The sequence below is a fragment of the Stegostoma tigrinum genome, chromosome 22, assembly GCF_030684315.1.
Source record: "Stegostoma tigrinum isolate sSteTig4 chromosome 22, sSteTig4.hap1, whole genome shotgun sequence".
Lineage (NCBI taxonomy): Eukaryota > Metazoa > Chordata > Chondrichthyes > Orectolobiformes > Stegostomatidae > Stegostoma > Stegostoma tigrinum.
The window spans coordinates 53,967,934-53,990,637 of record NC_081375.1 but is presented as its reverse complement, the minus strand read 5'-3'; the positions used below and the strand labels follow the sequence as shown (position 1 = coordinate 53,990,637).

At 42.9% G+C, this 22,704-nt stretch overlaps 1 protein-coding gene across 3 annotated transcripts in view; it reads right to left on the bottom strand.

The window, feature by feature from the left end:
* The window catches only part of unc13d (unc-13 homolog D (C. elegans)), a 149,474-nt gene that overhangs the window by 113,058 nt on the left and 13,712 nt on the right, over positions 1-22,704 (bottom strand). For all 3 annotated transcript variants that reach the window (XR_009447091.1, XM_059653844.1, XM_059653845.1), the window contains exons 2-3: positions 12,868-12,924; positions 67-174 (exon numbers count right to left, since the gene is read on the bottom strand). Coding sequence is in view for 2 of the 3 variants with exons in the window: in XM_059653844.1 (XP_059509827.1) it covers positions 67-174; positions 12,868-12,924 (165 nt within the window). In the remaining variant the exon portion in view is untranslated. The remainder of the gene's footprint in view (positions 1-66; positions 175-12,867; positions 12,925-22,704) is intronic.

Here is a 22,704-nt window from a genome sequence, read left to right as displayed (position 1 = left end):
ACCACATCAATGTACCTGAGTATCTTTCTGACAAGGAGGTAAAATGTTTTGAGTTAGCTTACTTACATTCTGCAGGTAATTAAGGAGTTCATTCTCATCTGCACTGTGGGGTGCTGAGGGTTTACCACTGCGATGAATAAAGGTATACAAGGCTTCTTCATATAACAGGTGTAACTGAATGGAACAAAACAAAAATTACTGTCAGCTACTGAAGACTGGTCAAACATCAGTAATGCAAAATATCCAGTGGTCAGTGTTTTCATGTTTACTGTTCTTTTGTTCAGTTTTCTCATGTCAATATTGTTGTGTTCAGTGTTCTCATGTTCAATGTTCTCATTCTGTGTTCTCTTGTTCAGTGTCATTGTGCTCAGTGTTTCAGTATTTTCACGTAAAGTGTTCACCTGCTCAGTATCCCCACGCTCAGCAGACTTTGCAGATCTTCACACAAGCTCAGGCCAGACATCTTGTTTACTGCTAAGCAACATGTGGGAGGAACTATGGTGTTATCAGGCAAGTGCACATTTGACACGTGGAAACTGTTTAAAGACCTGCTGAGGAGAGTTCAAGACAGGCATGTCCCAGTAAGGAGGAAGGACAAGGGGGACAAGGTAAGGAACCCATGGATAACAAGGGAGGTTGTGAATTTAGTTAAAAAGAGAAAAGAAGCATATGTAAGGTTTAGGAAGCTAAAACTGGACTGGGCCTGTGAGGAATATAAGGAAAGCAGGGCAGTACTCAAGTAGGGAACTGGGAGAGCAAGAAGGGGCCATGAACTGTCAAAATAGTAGTCAAAATCACATGACACCAGATTGTAGTCCAACAGGTTTACTCGAAAACACAAGTTTTCAAATAAACCTGTTGGACTACACCATGGTGTTGTGTCATTCCTGGCCTTGTCCACCCCAGTCCAACACCAGCACCTCCACATCTTTGCAAGTTGGGTTAACGAGAATCCCAAGGTATTCTATACCTATATTAAAAAACAGAGGATAACTAGGGAGAAAATAGGACCACTCAGGGATAAAGGAAGGAACTTGTGGTTAGAGGCAGAGGATGTGGCTGAGATGCTAAATGAGTACTCTGCATCAGTATTCACCCAGGAAAAAGACAAGAAAGATAGTGAGATTTGTGTGGAGCATGCTGATATGCTAAGGCATTTTCTGATCAAGAAAGAAGTGATGTTGGGTCTTTTAAAGACCATTAAGGTAGATAAGTCTCCAGGCCCCGATGATATCAACCACAGGTTCTGGAGAGAGGCAAAAGAGGAGATCACTGGGGCCGTGACCAAGATCTTTGTATCCTTGCTAGCCACTGGAGAGGTCCTAGAGGACTGATGAGTGGCTAATGTCATTCCTCTGTTCAAGAAAAGAAATCGGGATAATCCAGGAAACCGATCAGTCTCACATTGGTTGTTGGGAAGCTATTGCAGAGAATTTTTAAGGATAGGATTTACACACATTTGGAAAAGCATGGCATAATTAGGTACAGTCAGCACGGCTTTGTGCAGGGCAGGTCACATCATGCTAACTTGAATGAATTTTTTGAGGAGGTGACGAAGGTAATTTATGAGAGTACAGCAACAGACGTTGTTTACATGGATTTTAGTAAGGCTTTCGACAAGGTCCCTTACGGTGGTCGCATCCAGAAGATTAAGATGCATGGGATCCACAGTGACTTGGCCACATGGATTCAGAATTGGCTTGCCCATAGAAGACAGAGGGTTGTGGTGGAAGGGCGCTTTTCAGGCTGGAGTCCGTGACTAGTGGTGTTCTGCAGGGATCTGTACTGGGACCTCTGCTGTTTGTGACATATGTAAATGATTTGGATGAAAATGTAGACAGTAAGTTTGCAGACGATAAAAAGATCAGTGGAGTTGTAGATAGTGTAGAAGGTTGTCAAAGGATGCAGCAGGATAAAGATCAGTTGCAGATATGGCAGAGAAATGGCTGATGGAGTTTAATTCAGTTAAGTGTGAAGTGCTGCATTTTGGGAGATCAAACATTAAGAAAAAGTATACAGTTAATGGCAGGACTCTGAACAGCACTGATGTACAGGAGGATCTTGGGGTTCAAGTCCCTGAAAGTTCCCTGAAAGTAGCCACACAAGTAGATAGGGTAATAAAGAAGACATATGACATGCTTGACATTATTGGTCTGGGAATTGAGTACAAGCATCAGGATGTCATGTTGCAGCTTTATAAGAGTTTGGTTAGGCCGCACTTAGAGTATTGCATTCAGTTCTGGACACCACATTACTGGAAGGATATGGAAGCTTTGGACACGGTGCAGAAGAGGTTTACCTGTAATAGAGGGTCTGAGCTATAAGGGTATGAGCTATGAGGCTAGAAAAACTCTGGTTGTTTTCTCTGGAGTGGCGGAGGCTGAGGAGAGACTTGATAGAAATCTATAGAATTATGAGATGCACAGATAGGGTTGATGGTCAGATTTTTTTTCCCCCGGAGTTGAGATGTCTAAAACTAGGGGACATGCATTTAAGGTGAGAGGGGGAAAGTTCAAATGAGATATGATGGGCAAGTGTTTTTACACAGAGAGTGGTAGGAGTCTGGAACACACTGCCAAGGGTGGTAGAGGAGGCAGATACGATACGGATGTTTAAGGGACTTTTAGATATAAACATGAAAATGCAAGGAATGGAGGGATATGGACCAAGGGCAAATAGAAGGGATTAGTTTCATTTGTTAGTGTGCTGCTACAACAAGCAATTAGGAAGACTAATAGAATGTTTTCACTTGTTGTGAGGGGAACTGAATACAAAGGAAGAAAGTTTCGATATGGCTAATCCAGTTCTGTTTCTCGCGATTGGTAAACCCCAGGATGTTGATAGTATAGGCTCACTGATGGTAATGCCATTGAATGTCAAGGAGTGACAGTTTGATTCTCTTGTTGGAGGTGGTCATCGACTGACATTTGTATGGTATGAATATTCCTTGCCACTTCTTAGCCCAAACCTGGACATTACTTACTTCTGACCTTATGATGAAGAGAAGGTAAAGCAGCTGAGGATGGTTGGACCTCGGACATTCCACTGAGGAACTCCTGCAGAGATGTTTTGGAGCTGAGATGATTGACCTCCAAGGGCTATAATCCTCTTCCTTTGTGTGAAGTATGTCTCCAGCCAGCAGAGAGTTTTCTCCCTGATTCACCCCCACTTTCCAGTTATTAACCTTTTCTGAAAGCTTCCCCAGCCGTGCCATTGAACTGATCGGCTTAAAACTGACACATCTGTCCTTTGAACAAGGATGTAATATTTGTAATCCTCCATTCCTCTGGCAGCACCCCTAAATCTAATTCAATTGCATTGTTCATATATAGTAATTAATTCATTCATTAAAATAAGACACAAGGAGCAACATTTGGTAGTACTGTGCTGAGCAAAATCACTGAACAATTAAATATTAAATGAAAAAGAGGGTGCCTGTAAGATTCTTAGGAAGAAAGGTGCATATGGAGCTGGTTGTCTTTTTAATCCAAATTTAGAGAGTGGATTGTAAAGAAGATCTGGTTATTGAGTTGGAACAACATGTGACCAATATCATTTCCGGTTAAAAGCTGAGGCATTAGAGATGTGAAAAGACAGATGAAAATACAGAAACTGTAGGTGTCAGAATGCAAGTGTTAGTTTAACAAAATATTTCACACTCAAAGGCACTCCCGTGAAGGCTGGTGTTACAGCTAGTCAGTAACCAATGTTCACCCCCCACTTGTGCATCATCACAGCCGGTTGCCGCTTGACTATGAGATGAAATTGTTGCTTAAACTATTGTAAAATTAAAAGTTGAATCAAATAATTCATTATGGACATACAAAATGGGGAAGCTCAATGGAAAATGTTTTGGTTCCCTAATCAGTTGAGCCACGATAATCATCTGAAAGATACATTGTGGTCACTAACACCTCAACTCAGGGTAAGATGAAGGAAAAAAACAGTTGGTGATACAATACTTTCCCACATCTATAGGTGTAAGGTTTGAGTCAGTTTTCAATAGAATTGTATAGAACAGACAACATAGATTTAGGCCATTCAGCCTGTATTATTGTTAATATTCCAAACAAGCCTCCACCCACATCCTGTATTTAAAACATACCAGCAGTCATAACAAAACTTGAAAAAATAAGCAGACAATAATGGTGCTAACATTAGAAACCTTAATATCCTTTGTGACTGATGAAAAATCAGTTGACTGTATGAAAATGTTTCCATATTTTACCACTGTAAATTTGCCGTAAGGAAAATGCAATAGCCCGGCAGAGCTTAATGCAGGACTGCGTGCGTATCTACAATGGCCATACACTATAAAACCATAAGATCATAAGAAACAGGAGCAGTATTAGATCATTCAGCCTATCAAATCTGCTGCAGCATTCAATCATGGCTGATATGTTTCTCAACCCCATTCTCCTGCATTCTCCCCATAAGCCTTGATCTCCTTACCAATCAAGAACCTACGTCTATCTTACACAGTCTCAATGACTTGGTCTCCACAGTCCTCTAGGATAATAAGTTACATAGATTAACCACCTCTGGCTGAAGAATTCTGGCCTCATCTCAGTTCTTGAGGGCTGTCTCTTTACTCTGAGGCTGTGCTCTCGGTCCTTGTCTCTTCTACAAGTGGAAACCTCTTCTCCACATCCACTCTATCCAGTCCTCTAAGTATTCTATACATTTCAGCATGATTCCCACCTTCCATCCTTCTAAACTCCATCGAGTACAGACCCAGAGTCCTCAACCACTCCCCATATGACAAGCTCTTCAACCTCAGGAACATTCTTGTAAACTTCGTTTGGATCCCCTCCAGTGCCAGCACATCCTTTCTTAGGTACAGGACCCAAAACTGGCCACAAAAGTCCAAATGCGGTCTGACCAGAGCCTTATACAGCCCCAGTAGTACATTTCTGCTCTTGTATTCTAGCCCTCTTGACAAAATACTAACATTGCATTTGCCTTTCTAACTGCCAACTGAATTTACATGTTAAACATAAGGGAATCCTGAACTAGGATTCTCAAGTCCCTTTGTGCTTCAGATTTCTGAAGTCCTTCCACATTTGGAAAATAATCTTTCCCTCGATTCTTCATACTCAAGTGCATAATCTCACACTTTTCCATATTGTATTCCATCTGCCACTTCTTTGCCCACTGTCCTAACCTCTCCAAGTCCGTCTGCAGCCTCCCCACTTCCTCAACACTACCTGTCCCTCCAACTATCTTTGTGTCATCTGCAAACTAAGCAACAATGCCCAAGTTCCTTGATCTTGATCATCAATGTAGAACGTGAATAGTTGTGGTCCCAAAACAGACCTCTGTGGAATTCCACTAATCACCAGCTGCCATCCTGAAAAAAAACCTTTTTTCCTAACACCTGCCCTCTGTTAGTCAACCAATCCTCTTTCCATCCCAGTACCTTGCCCCTAATACCATGGGCTCTCATTTTATTTAGCAGTGTCTTGTAGAGCACCTTGTCAAAGGCCTCAGCTATCTCCTTCAGGAGGTCTGGGATATAGTCCATCTGGGCTGGGTGATTTATCAACCTTCAGATCTTTCAGTTTCCCCAGCACCTTCTTCGTAGTGAAGGCCACTACACTCAACTCTGCTTCCCTGACCCTCTTGAAATTCTGGTGTCTTCACCTTGAAGACTGATGGAAAGTAAGCGAGTTTTGAGAAGATTTGTAGCTCAGGTTGAGGTTCTGGATGTGAGTTTGCTCGCTGAGCTGGAAGGTTAGTTTTCAGACGTTTCGTCACCATTCTAGGTAACATCATCAGTGAGCCTCCGACGAAGCGCTGGTGTTATGTCCCGCTTTCTATTTATCTGGTTAGGTTTCCTTGGGTTGGTGATGTCATTTCCTGTTCTTTTTCTCAGGGGATGGTAGATTGGCTCCAAATCAATGTGTTTGTTGATGGAGTTCCGGTTGGAATGCAGCCATGCTTCTAGGAATTCTCGTGCATGTCTCTGTTTGGCTTGTCCTAGGATGGATGTGTTGTCCCAATCAAAGTGGTGTCCTTCCTTATCTGTATGTAAGGATACGAGTGATAGTGGGTCATGTCGTTTTGTGGCTAGTTGATGTTCATGTATCCTGGTGGCTAGCTTCCTGCCAGTTTGTCCAATGTAGTGTTTGTCACAGTTCTTGCAAGGTATTTTGTAGATGACGTTCGTTTTATTTGTTGTCTGTATAGGGTCTTTTAAGTTCATTAGTAGCTGTTTTAGTGTGTTGGTGGGTTTGTGGGCTACCCTGATGCCAAGGGGTCCGAGTAGTCTGGCAGTCATTTCGGAAATGTCTTTGATGTAGGGGAGAGTGGTTATGGTTTCTGAGCCCGTTTTGTCTGTTTGTTTGGGTTTGTTGCTGAGAAATCGGCGGACTGTGTTCATAGGGTACCCATTCTTTTTGAATACGCTGTATAGGTGATTTTCCTCTGCTCTGCGTAGTTCCTCTGTGCTGCAGTGTGTGGTGGCTCGTTGGAATAATGTTCTAATGCAGCTTCGTTTGTGGGTGTTGGGATGGTTGCTCCTGTAGTTCAGTATTTGGTCCGTATGTGTTGTTTCCCTGTAGAACTTCAAACCAGCGTCTACAGGAAAACAACACATACGGACCAAATACTGAACTACAGGAGCAACCATCCCAAAACCCACAAACGAAGCTGCATTAGAACATTATTCCAACGAGCCACCACACACTGCAGCACAGAGGAACTACGCAGAGCAGAGGAAAATCACCTATACAGCGTATTCAAAAAGAATGGGTATCCTATGAACACAGTCCGCCGATTTCTCAGCAACAAACCCAAACAAACAGACAAAACGGGCTCAGAAACCATAACCACTCTCCCCTACATCAAAGGCATTTCCGAAATGACTGCCAGGCTACTCGGACCCCTTGGCATCAGGGTAGCCCACAAACCCACCAGCACACTAAAACAGCAGCTAATGAACTTAAAAGACCCTATACAGACAACAAATAAAACAAACATCATCTACAAAATACCTTGCAAGAACTGTCACAAACACTACATTGGACAAACTGGCAGGACGCTAGCCACCAGGATACATGAACATCAACTAGCCACAAAACGACATGACCCACTATCACTCGTATCCTTTCATACAAATAAGGAAGGACACCACTTTGATTGGGACAACACATCCATCCTAGGACAAGCCAAACAGAGACATGCACGAGAATTCCTAGAAGCATGGCATTCCAACCGGAACTCCATCAACAAACGCATTGATTTGGAGCCAATCTGCCATCCCCTGAGAAAAAGAACAGGAAATGACATCACCAACCCAAGGAAACCTAACCAGATAAATAGAAAGCGGGACATAATACCAGCGCTTCATCGGAGGCTCACTGATGATGTTACCTAGAATGGTGACGAAACGTCTGAAAACTAACCTTCCAGCTCAGCGAGCAAACTCACATCCAGAACTGATGGAAAGTATCTACTCAATTCCTCTGGCATTTCTTTGTTCTTCATTACTACTACTCTCTCATTTTCCAGTCATCCAATATTCACTCTTGCCTCTCTCTTTATTTTTAAATGTCCAAAAAAAACTGTTGCAATCTTCTTTTACATTACTAGCTAGCTTAATCTCATATTTCAACCTCTCTCTCTCCTTATTGCTTTTTCATTTATCCTCTGCTGGGTTTTAAAGCCTTTCTAATCCTCTGGCCTCCCACTAATCTTCATCACATTGTACACTTTTTCTTTTGCTTTTATACTGTTCTTGACTTCCCTCCTCAACCATATTTGGCTCATCCTCCCTTTAATATGTTCTTTCTCCCTTGGAATGAATTTCTGCTGTGCCTCTCGAACTACCCCCAGGAACGCCTACCATTGCCGATCCACCGTCTTCCCTGTGAGGCTCTCTTTCCAATCCAGTCTGGCCAGCTCTTCCCTCATGTCTTTATGGATATCTTTACTCAATTGTAATAGCACTATATTTTATTCCAGCTTCTCCCTTTCAAACTGCAGGGTAAATTCTTCTCATATTATGATCACTGTTCCTAGGGGTTCCTTCACCTTAAGCTCCTGAATCAAGTCAGCTATATTACACATCACCAAATCTGCAATTGCCTGTTCCCTACTGGACTCTACCACAGTCTGCTCCAAAAAACCATCTTGTAGACATTACATAAATTCTTTTTCTTGAGGTCTACTACTAACCCAATTTTCCCAGTTCACCAGTGTATTGAAGTCCCCCGTTGAAAATTATAATATTTACATGCCTTTTCTATCTTCTGATTTATCTTCTTCCCCACATAGTGACTACTGCTAGGAGGCCTGCACATTATGCACAACATACCGCAGTCCTACATGCAGATCCACAGCAGCCATGCACTGTATGTTGTAGCCCTGCATGAAGGTTTATGACAGACATGGAGAGCATAATGTATGGCTGGTTGCACTTCTACAGTCCAAAAACGTACAAGTTAGGTGGATTGACCATGCTGAATTATCCATAGTGTTCAGGTTAGGTGCATTAGCCTTGGGAAATGCAGGGTTATGTGGTTAGGATATGGGGATGGATCTGGGTGTAATCCTCTTTTAATGGTCAGTGTGGACTTGTTGGGCCAAGGACTGTTGTCATACTCTAGGGATTCTATTCTATTCTATGAGCAATTATGCATAGCATAATGCAGCCCTGAATGCAGGTCATGCAGTAGCCATACTCAGCACAATGTAGCCCTGCATGCAGATCTGTCGAGGAGGGTTTGAGATTTAGAATCAGTTTCAAAGCCTTGCTAAGAAGGCCAAAAACTTGGAAGTCCAGGAATGTTTTCAGTCAAGTGAGGAGATATACAGTGACCTTCTGTGTCATGTTCCAGTGAACTATCCACCATACCATTCATTCCACACAACTGTCAGTCAATGACCATCTCAAATATGACAGAATCTAACCACTTCCATGACAAATTCAACAGCATCACCATCACTGAATCCCTTGCTATCAAAATCCTTTTTTATTTGTTCAGACGTATGTGCTTTTCTTGAGGGGTCAGCATTTATTTCCATTCCCCAAATACCCTTGAGAAGGACGTGGTGAGCTGCTTTCTTGAACTGTTGCAATCCATGTGCTATAGATAGATCCACAATGCTTTGAGACTGTGACTTGGGATTTTGACCCTATGTCAGTGTATCAATGACAATGTATTTCCAAGTCAGGATGGTAAGTGATTTGAAGGGGAAATTGTAGAGGGTGGTGTTCCCATGTATCTGCTGCCCCTTGTTCTTCTCGGTGGTATGTGGCCATGGGTTTGGAAAGTGTTGAGTAAGCAGTCTTGGTGAATTACTGCACCTTGTAGATAACACACACTACTGTCACTGAATGTTGGCAGTGAAGGAATTGGATGTTTGAGAACGTGGTGCCAATCAACTGGGCTGCTTTGTCCTGGATGGTGTCAAGCTTCTTGAGTGTTGCTGGAGCTGCACCTATCCAGGCAACTAGGTAATATTCCATCATGCTCCTGACTTGTGCCTTGTAAATGGTGGACAGGCTTTGGGGAGGTAGGAGATGAGTCACTCACTGTAGGATTCCTTACCTCTGGCCTGGGAGCCTGCCATTGACCAGAAACTGAACTGGTCTGGTCATGTAAACACTGACTACAACAGCAGGTCAAGGCCGGAAATTCTGCAGGAATCTCCCCCACGGCTGTACATCACCTACAAGGCACAAGTTAGGGGTGTTGGTGGATGGCTGCAGCTTCAATAGCACCAAAGAAGCTCAACATCATTCAGGATAAAGTAGCCTACTTGATTGTTTCAGGAAGTGGATGGGATACCAATCAGTTTCTATACCAATGGTCCATTGAGAAGGTGATCTGCAGTAATTTGCTATTACTTCTTCAAAAACACCTTCCAAATACGCAACATCCACCAGTGTGAATTCCAGAAGATCAAAGGCAGCAGAGAACATCACCACCTGCATAATCTCCTTCACAGACTAACATGGCTGGAAATTAACTCTGTCCTTTCACTATTTCTGGGTTAAAGTCCTGGAACTCTCTCCCTCCACTTCATGGGATGCACTGCTTCAAGAATACAACCTATGACTACCTTCTCAAATGCAACATTTGCAGCAGTTGACCAATTAAAAACATATCCAGAGACTTTACAAATACAATTAAAGTGTCTTTCATTTCATATTCTTTAAGAATTTGTATTGTGACCTTTCAATATTCCAAAAAGATTCACAGCCAATGAAGTAAATTTTCAAAGCAGTCACCGTTGTAATCCGGTGAAATATGACAGGTAGATTATCCAGACCATCTGCTTTGGAGAGGTCAGTTGAGGAATCAATATTGATCAAAACATTGGGGTGAGGTCTCTCTGCTGCTTTTCAAAATTATGCCAATGGATGTCCATCCAAGAAGGCAAATAGTTGCCCCAGCATAATATCAGATCTAACAGATGGAAGTGCCACCATTGCAGAGCTCCCTTGGACCTGTGCTAGGAGCATCAACCCATATTATGAGCTCAAGTCTTTGGAGTAGGACTTTGGCCAGTGATTCAGAGGGGTAGTGCTACCGCTAAGCCTTAGCTGATGTCTTAATGTCATTTGTACCTTGCAGAACTTTATGAAAGCTCTTCACATGGAACAGAATATGATCCAACTCAGGTCATCAACTTCCCTGATGGTCTAGTGGGTAAGACTAGGTGCTTTCACTGTTTTGGCCAGGCTTTGCTTCCCTGTCAGAGAATGCAACTTTTGTTTAGGGAGGAGGTGACGGTATCATGGTGTTATCACTGGACTATTAATGCAGAGACCCAGGTAATGTTCTGGAAACCTGCATTTGAATCCTCCCCACAGCAGATGGTGGGATTGAATTTCAATAAGTTTCTGGAATTAAATGAAACATTTGTCATAAAATCCCATCTACCTCACAAATATCCTTCAGGGAAGGAAATCTGCCATCCTCATCTGGTCTGGCCTACATGTAACTCCAGACCCACAGGTTGACTCTTAACCAGTTCTGAAATGGCCTAACAAACCACTCAGTTGTATCAACTAATAGAAATTTCCAGAAAAAAATATGAAACGGAGACCAGTTACTAGTTGTGTACCGCAAGGGTCGGTGTTGGGTCCACTGCTGTTTGTCATTTTTATAAATGACCTGGATGAGGGCGTAGAAGGATGGGTTAGTAAATTTGTAGACGACACTAAGGTCGGTGGAGTTGTGGATAGTGACGAAGGATGCTGTAGGTTGCAGAGAGACGTAGATAAGCTGCAGAGCTGGGCTGAGAGGTGGCAAATGGAGTTTAATGCAGACAAGTGTGAGGTGGTGCACTTTGGTAGGAGTAACCAGAAGGCAAAGTACAGGGCTAATGGTAAGATTCTTAGTAGTGTAGATGAGCAGAGAGATCTCGGTGTCCATGTACACAGATCCTTGAAAGTTGCCACCCAGGTTGACAGGGCTGTTAAGAAGGCATACAGTGTTTTAGCTTTTATTAATAGAGGGATCAAGTTCCGGAACCAAGGGGTTATGCTGCAGCTGTACAAAACTCTGGTGCGGCCGCACTTGGAGTATTGCGTACAGTTCTGGTCACCGCATTATAAGAAGGATGTGGAAGCTTTGGAAAGGGTGCAGAGGAGATTTACTAGGATGTTGCCTGGTATGGAGGGAAGGTCTTACGTGGAAAGGCTGAAGGACTTGAGGCTGTTTTCGTTCGAGAGAAGAAGGTTGAGAGGTGACTTAATTGAAACATATAAAATAATCAGAGGGTTAGATAGGGTGGATAGGGAGAGCCTTTTTCCTAGGATGGTGACGGCGAGCACGAGGGGGCATAGCTTTAAATTGAGGGGTGAAAGATATAGGACAGATGTCAGAGGTAGTTTCTTTACTCAGAGAGTAGTAAGGGAATGGAACGTTTTGCCTGCAACAGTAGTAGATTCTCCAATTTTAGGTACATTTAAGTCGTCATTGGACAGCATATGGACGTACATGGAATAGTGTAGGTTAGATGGGCTTGAGATCGGTATGACAGGTCGGCACAACATCGAGGGCCAAAGGGCCTGTACTGTGCTGTAATGTTCTATGTTTAAACCGGAAACAGCAATAACAACAGAAACAGCTTTGTCAACTCCTTAAAATCCGCATTACTAACATCTGGGGGATAGTGCCAAAATTGGGAGAGCTACCTCACAAACTAGTCAAGAAACACACTGACATAGTCATAATCATGGAATCATACCTGACAGACAATTTCCCTGACACCACCATCACCATCCCTGGATATGTCCTGTCCTACCAGCAGGACAAACCCAGCAAAGGTGGCAGCACAGTGGCATACAGCCAGGAGGGAGGTGCCTGGGAATCCTCAACACTGACTCCAGGCTCCATGAAGTCTCATAGTATCATGCCAAACGTGGGCAAGGAAACCTCTTGCTGGTTACCGCATGCCATCTATGTCTATCACCAAAAAATGGCTCGGCAGCAGCACTACTGACCGAGGTGGTCAGGTCCGAAAGGACGTAACTGCTAGATTGTATCTGCAGCAGGTGATGAGGTAGCGAACAAGAGGATAAAGCATACTTGACTTCATCCTTACCAATCTGCCAGCTGCAGAGGCATCTGTTCAATGCAGCTTTGGTAAGAGTAACCACCTCATCGTCCTTGTGGAGACAAAGTCCCTTCTTTGTAGAACTGAAGAGGAGTCAGACTCCAAATGTTAACTCTGTTTCTCTCATCATAAATGCTGCCAGACCTGCTTTCTAGCATTCTGTGTCTGTTCCAACTAATACATGGCTTTCCTACCAGGCTTACATGTAACGCATAAATGCCAACACATGTTCATGCCCTCAGTCACCATAACTTACAAACATGTACAGGCTATCATTCTCGAACATGCTTTTACCTCTTCCTTTGTGAACTGAGCAGGTTTGGTTTCTCCTTTTGGTGCCTGTGGCTCCATCTGTGGAATAATGTTATACAAAATATTCAGATCACTATTTAATCAATACTCGATTGATCCCTAGAACATATGGGCCATTACAGAATTATGTTATAGATTATAAAAGACACAAAGAAGCATAAGCAAAGTTATTTGCATGCAGCTTTAAGCACTTAGTTAGTCCTGGGCCTCAGCTTAAACACTGTGCTTTTAGATTTTGCCAATTAATTGCAGTAACAGAATGTCCGAATTCCATACTTCATACTCAAATAACTTAAGTTTTCGAATGGTTTAAATCATTTGATCACATTTCAATCTTTTAAGTAGAGTGCTCCAGGCACAGGGCTGATACTCACCTTGTAAGATAATGACAAGTTGAAAAGAACAGGAAAGGCATTGGTGCATATCAGGAAGCAGTAATGTACTGATGCTAAGTTCGGAGAGACTTTAAACTAATTTATTAGAGGCGCGTGAATGAGGAGGTAATAACAGAGAGGTGAACAGGAAACTGGGAGAGACAGATAGTACCAAAGTCATAAATAGTATGATAATTCAGTACAAGGGTAGGAAGAAATGAAGTCTAAATTAGGGCATGTGAACATATGGAACTTATGAATTCCAGCTCATGCAATTGTGGATCTTGATTTTCAATGCATCCTTCCCATCTGAGTCATAACACATTGTTTAAGAATAACAGGTTTTCCTTTTAAAACAGAGATGAGGATTTTTCTTTTCCTCTCACAAAGATTGTTACCCTATGATACTATCTTGCCCAGAAAGATTAGTCTATTAGTTTATTCAAGGTTGAGTTAGACAAATTTTTGATAGACAAGGGAGTCAAGAGTTATGGGGTACAGACAGGAAAACAGAACTCAGGCCACAACCAGAGGTGAGCCATGATCTAATTAAATGGTGAAGCAGATCTAATTGCCAAATGGCCTAAACCTATTCCCAAATTCTACCTTCCCCCAGTGATAATATCTTACCACACTGAAAATATTCTACAACAATGAGGGCATAACAACACAGTGGTATGTCACCACACTATGTGTTATTGTATTCTAACTGTGATGGAGTATCAAATGTGTTAATACTTTAACACTGTGTTAATGCCCCCACACAATACTCTACCACCACAAAATTCTACAACAATAAGAATGTAACATTACAATGAAATATCTCAGTTATGGCACTCCATTACAGGGATAATACTCCAACAGGATTAATACTCTACACTGTTAAGACACTATCACAGTGATGATACTTTATTACAGTGAGAATAGGACTACACGGTGAGAAAGTAATCTAACACAGTATTAGAACACTCCAGTTAGAACACTCAAGCACAGCAAATGTAGAGCAACATCATGATAATATAAAAACTCTATGATAATACATAAATGATGCAGCATGTACATTATTACATCCGAACAATGCATTCAATAATAAAACAGCAAAATTGTGGCAACAGAATATAGTGATAATTCTTCACCAAACACATAAAACAATGTCACATTACAACATACACCATAATATAATATAACACTTGGCACAGGCTGGTAATAACTCAATGAAACTAATAGTATTTCACAAAAATAAAATCAAATTTCAGCCATAATACCACAGTGCAACACCCAGTAACAATATAATAATAAAAGACAAAGGGTGTAAAAAATCTGTGCCATTACCTATCTAGTGCATGTTTCCACTGCACAGTTTTGTGGAGATAAGGTTCCACCTTCACAATGAAACTATCCACCATCACATTATGTGGCATGATCACTGTGCTAAATGGGAGAGATGTGGAATAGCAACTGAAGACTGGGCATCCATGAGGCACTGTGGGCCATCAGCAGCAAAATTGCAATCACAATCCTTGACCTCATGGCCCAGCATATGATCACTTCATTAATACCCCCAAGCCAGGCAACTAATCATGTTTCAATGAAGACTGCAGGTGGACAGGCCAGAAACAGCTCCAGGCATATCTAAAAATCAGATGCTGAACTGGATGACACTGCAGTACAGGCTATGAGCGTACATAACAGTGGAAACAGCAAGTGTGCTAAGCAATCCAACATCAGTGGATCAGCTCTATACTCTGCACATCCATAGCAGCTTAGCCAAGCAATGACATGTGGAAATCATGGACACTTTGAGATTTAGACAAACCCATGAACAGGAAATGTCAACGGTTGCAAAAGCTTGAGTTCTGGTTTTGAGGTGGAACAGCAGCTTGAGTCACAGAGGTGCATCCGCAAAGCAGGCAACTACATGGATTGCATATTCAAAAAGTTGCCACAATACCATTTAGGGGAAAGCAGTCAGACAGGAAATGGGAGGCCACCAGGCAGTGTCTAAGACAAACAGCAGCTGGTACAGGAGTCCCAAGAGGTCCTGCTAATAAACTGATTTTTCATTCTGGCTATGGATGAGGAGATAAATCCTTGAAGCAGAGTTGTCCAAATTACTCCTAGTGCCATCTACAAATGAGTACAGAAATAGGAGGATAAGGTAGATGGGCAAAGATCATTCAAGATTGGCTAGATTCTGGGATGATGCCGAAGGATTGGACAATTACAAACATTATGCCCTTAGTCAAAAAAAGTTGTAAAGGTAGGTCTAGTGATGACAGGCCAGTCACTTTCACTACAGTGGTTGGGAAACTTCGAGAAACAATCAGGATAATTTTACTATTCACATGGAAAATAGTGGGTTAACTCAGAAGAATCAGCACGGACTTGTTAATGAAAAATTATGACCAACCAACTTGCTGAAAGAAGGGAAGTTGTGCTGAACCTGTATAAGACAGTAGTTACACCTTAGCTTGAATAAAGTTTATTTTATTCATTTGTGGATGTGGGTGTTGATGTCTGGGCCAGCATTTGTTGCCCATCCTTGGCTGCCCTTGAGAAGGCGGTGAACAATCTTCTTTAATCACAACACTGCATCTGCTATGAGTTGACCCAATTAGAGAGGAATGCCAGGATTTTGATTCAGTAACAGTGAAAGAATAATGATGCATTTCCAAGTCAAGATGGTGAGTGGCTTAGTGAGGGAGCTTGCAGGTGGTAGTGTTCCCATGTACCAGTTGCTCTTGTCCTTGTGGATTGAAGTGGTTGTGTGTTTGGAAGGTGCTGTCTGTGGATCTTTGGTGAATTTCTGCAGTGCATCTTGTAGGTAGTACACACTGCAGCTACTGGATGGTGTCAAGCTTCTTGAATGTTGAAGCTGCACCAATCCAGACAAGTGTGGAGTATTCCATCACACTCCTGACTTGTGCCTTGGAGTTGATGAGCAGGCCTTGGAGAGTCAGGAGGGGAGCTATGCAGCACAGTATTCCTAGCCTCTGACTTGCTTTTGTAGTTTACGTGGCAAGTCCAGTTGAGTTTCTGGTCAACGGTAACCCCCAGGATGTTGATAGTGAGGGATTCAGTGATGTTCACACCATTGAATGTCAAGGGGCAGTGGTTGGATTGTCTCTTATTGATGATGGTTATAGCCTGGCACGTGTGGCACAAATGTTACTTGCCACTTGTCAGCCTTAGCCTGGATATTGTCCAGATCTTGTTATATTTCAACACCGACTGCTTCAGTTTGTGAGGAGCTGTGAATGGTGCTGTGCAATCAATCACTGGCGAAGATCCCTACTTCTGACCTTATAATGGAGGCAAGATCATTGATGAAGCAGATGAAGATAATTAGGCCTAGGACTTCACCCTGAGGAACTCCTGCAAAGATGCCCTGGTGCTGAGATGATTGGCCCCCAACAGCTACAGCCATTTTCCTATGTACCAGATATGACTCTAATCCGCAAAGAATTTGCCCCTGATGCCTACTGATTCCAGTTTTACGAGTGCGCCTTGATGCCACACTCAGTCAAATGCAGCTTTTCTGTCAAAGGCAGAGACTCTCATCTCACCTTTGGAATGCAACTTTTTTGTCTATGTTTGAACTAAGGCTGTAGTGATGTCAGGAGCTGAGTGGCCCTCTTGGAACCCAAACTGAGCATCAATGAGCAAATTATTGCTGAGCAGGTACTGCTATCTGGGTAATTTTCCATATTATGGGCAAGATGCCCATGTTGTAACTGTACTGGAAGAGCTTGGCTCCGGGAGCAGCAAGCTCTAGAACAGAGTCTTCAGCTCTATTTCTGGAATGTTATCAGGACCCATAGCCTTTGCAGTATCCAGCATCTCCGACCATTTCTTGCACTGCAGCATCACAGCGCCAGGGACCGAAGTTCGATTCCAGCCTTGGGCAACTTTCTGTGCGGAGTTTGCACATTCTCCCCGTGTCTGCGTGGGTTTCCTCCGGGTGCTCTGGTTTCCTCCCACAGTCCAAAGATGTGCTGGCTAGGTGGATTGGCCATGCTAAATTGCCCATAGTGGTCAAGGATGTGTGGGTTACAGGGGAATGGGTCTGGGTGGGATGCTCCAAGGGGCAGTGTGGACTTGTTGGGCCGAAGAATCTGTTTCCACACTCTAATCTAATCTAATCACTGGAGTGAATCAAATTGGCTGAAGACTGGTATCTGTAGTGCTGGGGACGACTGGAGGAGCCAAGATGGATCATCCACTTGCCACTTCTTGCTGAAGAATGTTGTGAAAGCTTCAGCCTTAACATTCGTCAGGATGTGAACCCACTCGAAAAAGTGCAGAACAGGTTTTAGGAAAATGGTTCCAGGCGTGAGAAGTTTCGGTTATGAAGATGGATTAGAAAGGTTTCTTGTAGTAGAGAAGGCCAAGGGGAGATTGAACAAAATATTTGCCAGTCATCAAGGTTCAAGATGGAGTTGGTGGGTTCCCACTTATAAACAGATTGAAAGCACTTTTAAATTGTTCTGAAAAAGAACTAAGTCCAAGGTGAGAATTTTTTTTCCATTCAGCAAATATTTAGGGCCTGGATTGCACTGATTGGAAATGTGGTGTAGGCATTCTAGACAGCATTGAATTATTATTTAAGTTGAAACAACATACAAGGTAATGCGGAACAAACAGGAGATAGCAACTGAATAACATTGCCCAAAGTGACAGTACAGACATGATGGGTTGAATGGTCTCCTATACTTGACAGTTCTATGATTCGGTGATTCAGTCATGAATGGTGAGCCACTATTAAGTAATTGGAGGAGACTGATCTACAAATATCCCATCCTCAACAATCAGGGAGTCCAGCACATGTGAGGCTGAACCATTTAGCATGCACCTTTGGCCAGATTGCATGAACCATCTCGGCATCCTCCAGAGGTCCACATCTCAGAGACTATTCTTAAGCCAAAATTTTTTCTCTGCATGTGGTATCAAGAAAAGACTGAAGGCACTGGACATTGCAAACACTATGTGTCCTTACAAAATCCCGGTCGTAGTACAGCATTGAAGACTTGTGCTCTGCAACTAACTCTGCCCATAGTCATCAGCACCCACCTTGACAATGTGCAAAACCATCTAGATATGTCTTGTCCACAAGAAAGCAGGATAAATCCAAATTGGCAATTACCAGCCCATCAGTCTAGTGTTAATCATCAACAAAACAACAGAAGATATCATCAGCAGTGACTTACTCAGCAACAACCTGCTCACTGATTTTCAGTTTGGGTCACACCAAGACCACTCAGTTCCATTTATCGCAGCTTTAGGACATTGTCATTAAAAATTGTCAGAATTTTCTACAGAGATAATAGGAACTGCAGATACTGGAGAATCCAAGATAACAAGGTGTAGAGATAGATGAACACAGCAGGTCAAGCAGCATCTTAGGAGCAGGAAAGCTGACGTTTCGGGAATTTTCTACAGTTGGACACTGGGAAGGCCAAAACTGTTACTTTCAATTCCTGCCAAGGAATTTGTTTCCATGAAACAGACTTTTAATTTCCAGACTTCACACTCCAGCTGAACTCAGTGCTATGAGCCTGTTCATCCCAAATCTAAAATTGAACCCTGCATGCTAACCAAAGGTTATACCTCAACCATCACAGAAATCACTGATGCTTTGTCTGCATCCTTGTTACCATTACACTCCATTTTACACAATACTGGACTCCTCTTCCTCCCATTCTTTGTCCCTTGTGAGATCACATCTTTTTAGAAAGTACATTTGCTGTTATCTGCCTTGCTTTAAGTTCCACTTACCATCCTTCCTGATGTGTATCAGCTGCCTTTCGCTCAGCACATCTAACTGAAGATTTGCATTCTCAGCTATAAAGAAGATGTTCTCTAAGGAGCCTTGAAGAGTTACAGGAATGCATCTTATGGATGGTACACTGGGCATCAGCAGTGAAAGCAGTGCATGTTGAAAGTGGTGGGTCACATACCAATAAAGCAGGCTACTTTGTCTTGGATCATGTCAAGCTTCTCCAGTAATGACTGTTTCACCCATGTGAAGATTATTTCATCACACTCCTGACTCGTGCCTTGTAGATGGTGGACAGGCTTTGGCAAACAGGAGGTGAGTAACTTGCCGCAATATTCCTAACACTTGCCCTGCTCTTGCAGCCACTATAATTAGGCTTCTGGTCAGTGGTAACTCCCGGGATGTTGATAGTGGAGGTTCAGCAATATTGACACCATTGAATGTCAAGGGAGATTTATTTAATTCTCTTGTTTGAGATGATTGTTGCTTGGCACAAGTGTGGCCTGAACAACACTGGCCAACTGTCAGCTGAAGCCTAGATCTTGGCCAAGTCCTGCTGTAGTTGAACATGGATTGCTGTAGCACCTGAAGAGTCACGAATGGTAAATACTGTGCAATCATCAGCAAGCATCCCCACTTCTAACCTTACGATGATGGGAAGGTCAGTGATGAAGCAGCTGAAGATGGTTGGGCCGAGGACACTACCCTGAGGAACTCCTGCAGAAGATGCCCTGCAGCTGAGATGACTGACCTCCAACAACTGCAACCATCTTCCTATGTGCCAGGTATGACTCCAACCAGTGGAGAGTTTGCCCCGTGATATCCATTGATTCAAGTTTTCTTAGGGGTCTCAGATGCCACACTTGATCAAATGCAGTCTTGCTGTTGAGGGCTGTCACTCTCACCTCAACTCTGGAATTCAGCTCTTTTGCCCATGCTTGAAGAAAGGCTGTAATGACGTCAGGAGATATGGCCTTGGCCAAACCCAGACTGGGTATCACCGAGCAGGTGCTGCTCGATGACACTGTAGATGACACCTTCAATCACTTAACTGATGATTAAGAATAGACTGATGGGGCTGTAACTGGCCAGGTTTTATTTGTCCTGCTTTGCGTACATGATGGAATTCGATAATTTTCTATATTGCCAGATAGCTGACAATTTTGTAGTTATAAGACCATATAACATAGGAGCAGGATTATGTCATGCAGTCCATCCCATCTGCTCCACTATTCAATGGCAGATCTGATAATCCTCATATTTCCTGCCTTTACATCATCCTTGATCCAGTTACTGATTAAAAATCTGTCTACAAATCTAATTATACTTAATGACACAGCCTCATCGGACCTCTGTGGTAAAGAATTCCCCAGATTCACACACTCACAAACCTCAAACTACTCAACCTCTCCTCATAAGACAGTCCCTCCAGACCTGGTAGCAGTTTAGTGAACCTTCTCCTCCAATGCCAGTATATCTTCCCTAGATAAAAAGGCCCAAATGGTTCACAATACTGACCAGTACTTTTATACCCTTCCTACTTTGACATCCCAATCCCTTTCAAATAAAGGCCAACATTCCATTTGCCTTCCACATTATCGACTAAACTCCTCTTCCATTTCGTGGTTCCCCATTATCATTTTCCAGCCTCATTCTTGAGGGGGTCAGTGTTCACTTTGGCGTCTCTCTTTATATTTGAAGAAGCTTTTGCTGTACATCTTGACATTACTTGCAAGTTTACCTTCAAAGCTTATTTTCAACCTCATTATTTTTTGGTCATCTTTTGTTGGTTTTTAAGAACTTTCCCAATCCTCTGACTCATTACTACACTTATTACTACATTCTTTACCACACCGTATATTCACTTTTGATGTTGACATTAACTTCCCTGGTTAACTATGCTTGGCTTATCCCTTTTCTAGAACCTTCTTCACTCAAATACATTTTTGCTGTAAGTTACAAACTATTGTCCTAAACATCTACCCATTGTTCCTCAACCATATAAACTCCTTCCCCAGTCCACTCCAACTACTTCTGCACTCATGCCGATTTAAGCTTAGACTAATTGTTTGCAACCCAAGTTCCCCTCTATCAGCCGAATGCTAAATTTTGCCATGTGATGGTCACTGTTTCCTAGGAGGCAGATATGCAGCACAGAAACAGGCCCTTCCCCTTCACCTACTCATCCAAACCAACCACGTTTCCTAAAGTGAACTAGTTCCTTTTACCTACCCTCTAAATCTTTCTTATCCATGTGTCTGTCCAAAATGTCTGTTAAATGTTGTAACTGTACCCACCTCTACCACTTCCTCTGGCAACTCATTCTATACACACACAACCCACAGTGTGAAAAGGTTCCCCCTCAGATCCCTTTTAAATCTTTCCCCTCTCACCTTAAACCTTTGTCCTCTAGTTTTAGGCTCTTCACCTTATCTATGGTCCTCATGATTTTATAAACTTCTAAGGTCACCTTCAGCTTCCTCTTGGAAAGAAAATCCCAGCTTATCCTTATAACTCCCGTCTCAGTAACATTCCTGTAAATTTTTTTTTGTACCCTTCACAGTGGAATAGCATCCTGACCATGGTGTACAATACTCCAAATGTCTCGTACAGCTGTAACATAACATCCCAACTCCTGTACTCAGTACTCTGGCTGATGAAGGCAAGCATGCCAAATGTCTTCTTCACCACCCTATCTATCTGTGGTACCACCTTCAAGGAACTATGATCCCGAACCCCTGGGTCTCTCTGTTCAATACCATTCCCCAGGGGCCAACAATTAACTGTAAATTACGCCCTGCTTTGTCCAAATTACACTCAATCTGCCATTCCTCAGCCCACTTGGCCGAGTTGATCAAAATCCCGTTGTACCCATAGATAGCCTTCTTCACAGTCCACTATACCACGAATTTTGGTTCCGTCCCCAAACTTACGAACCATGCCTCATATATTCTCATCCAAATAGTTTATATTAATGGCATACAACAGTGAGCCCAGCACCAATCCTTGCAGCGCATCATTGGTCACAGGCCTCCAGTCTCAACAACATCCCTCAACCACCACCCTCTGTCTTCTAACAGCAGGCTAATTTTGTATCCAATTGGTCAGCTCTCCCTGAATCCCTGAAGGAAACTAACCAGTCTACCATGCAGCAGCACAGTGGCTCAGCAGTCAGAACTGCTGCCTGACAACACCAGGGTTGCCTCGGGCGACTATCTGTGTAGAGATTGCACGTTCTCCCCATGTCTGTGCAGGTTTCCTCCAGGTGCTCCAGTTACTTCCCTCAGTCCAAAGATATGCAGGTTAAGTGGACTGGCAATGCTGAATTGCCTCTAGAGTCCAGGGATGTGAACCTAGGTGGCTTAGCTATGGGAAGGGCAGAGTTACAGGGATTTTGGGAAGGAGGGAGAGGGTGGGGTCCTGAGTGGGATGCTGATTGGAGGGTCGGTGTGGATTTGATGGGCTAAATGGCCTGCTTCCACAATGTATGGATTCTTTGATTTCTATGAACGTTATCAGAGGTCTTCCTAAAGTTCACGTAGACAATGTCTACCACTCTGTCTTCATCCATCTTCTTGGCCACCTCTTCAAAAAAAAACTTAAGTTTGTGAGATAGACTTTGCCACACACAAAGTGCCCTGAATACATACTATACACTCTTCATGGCTT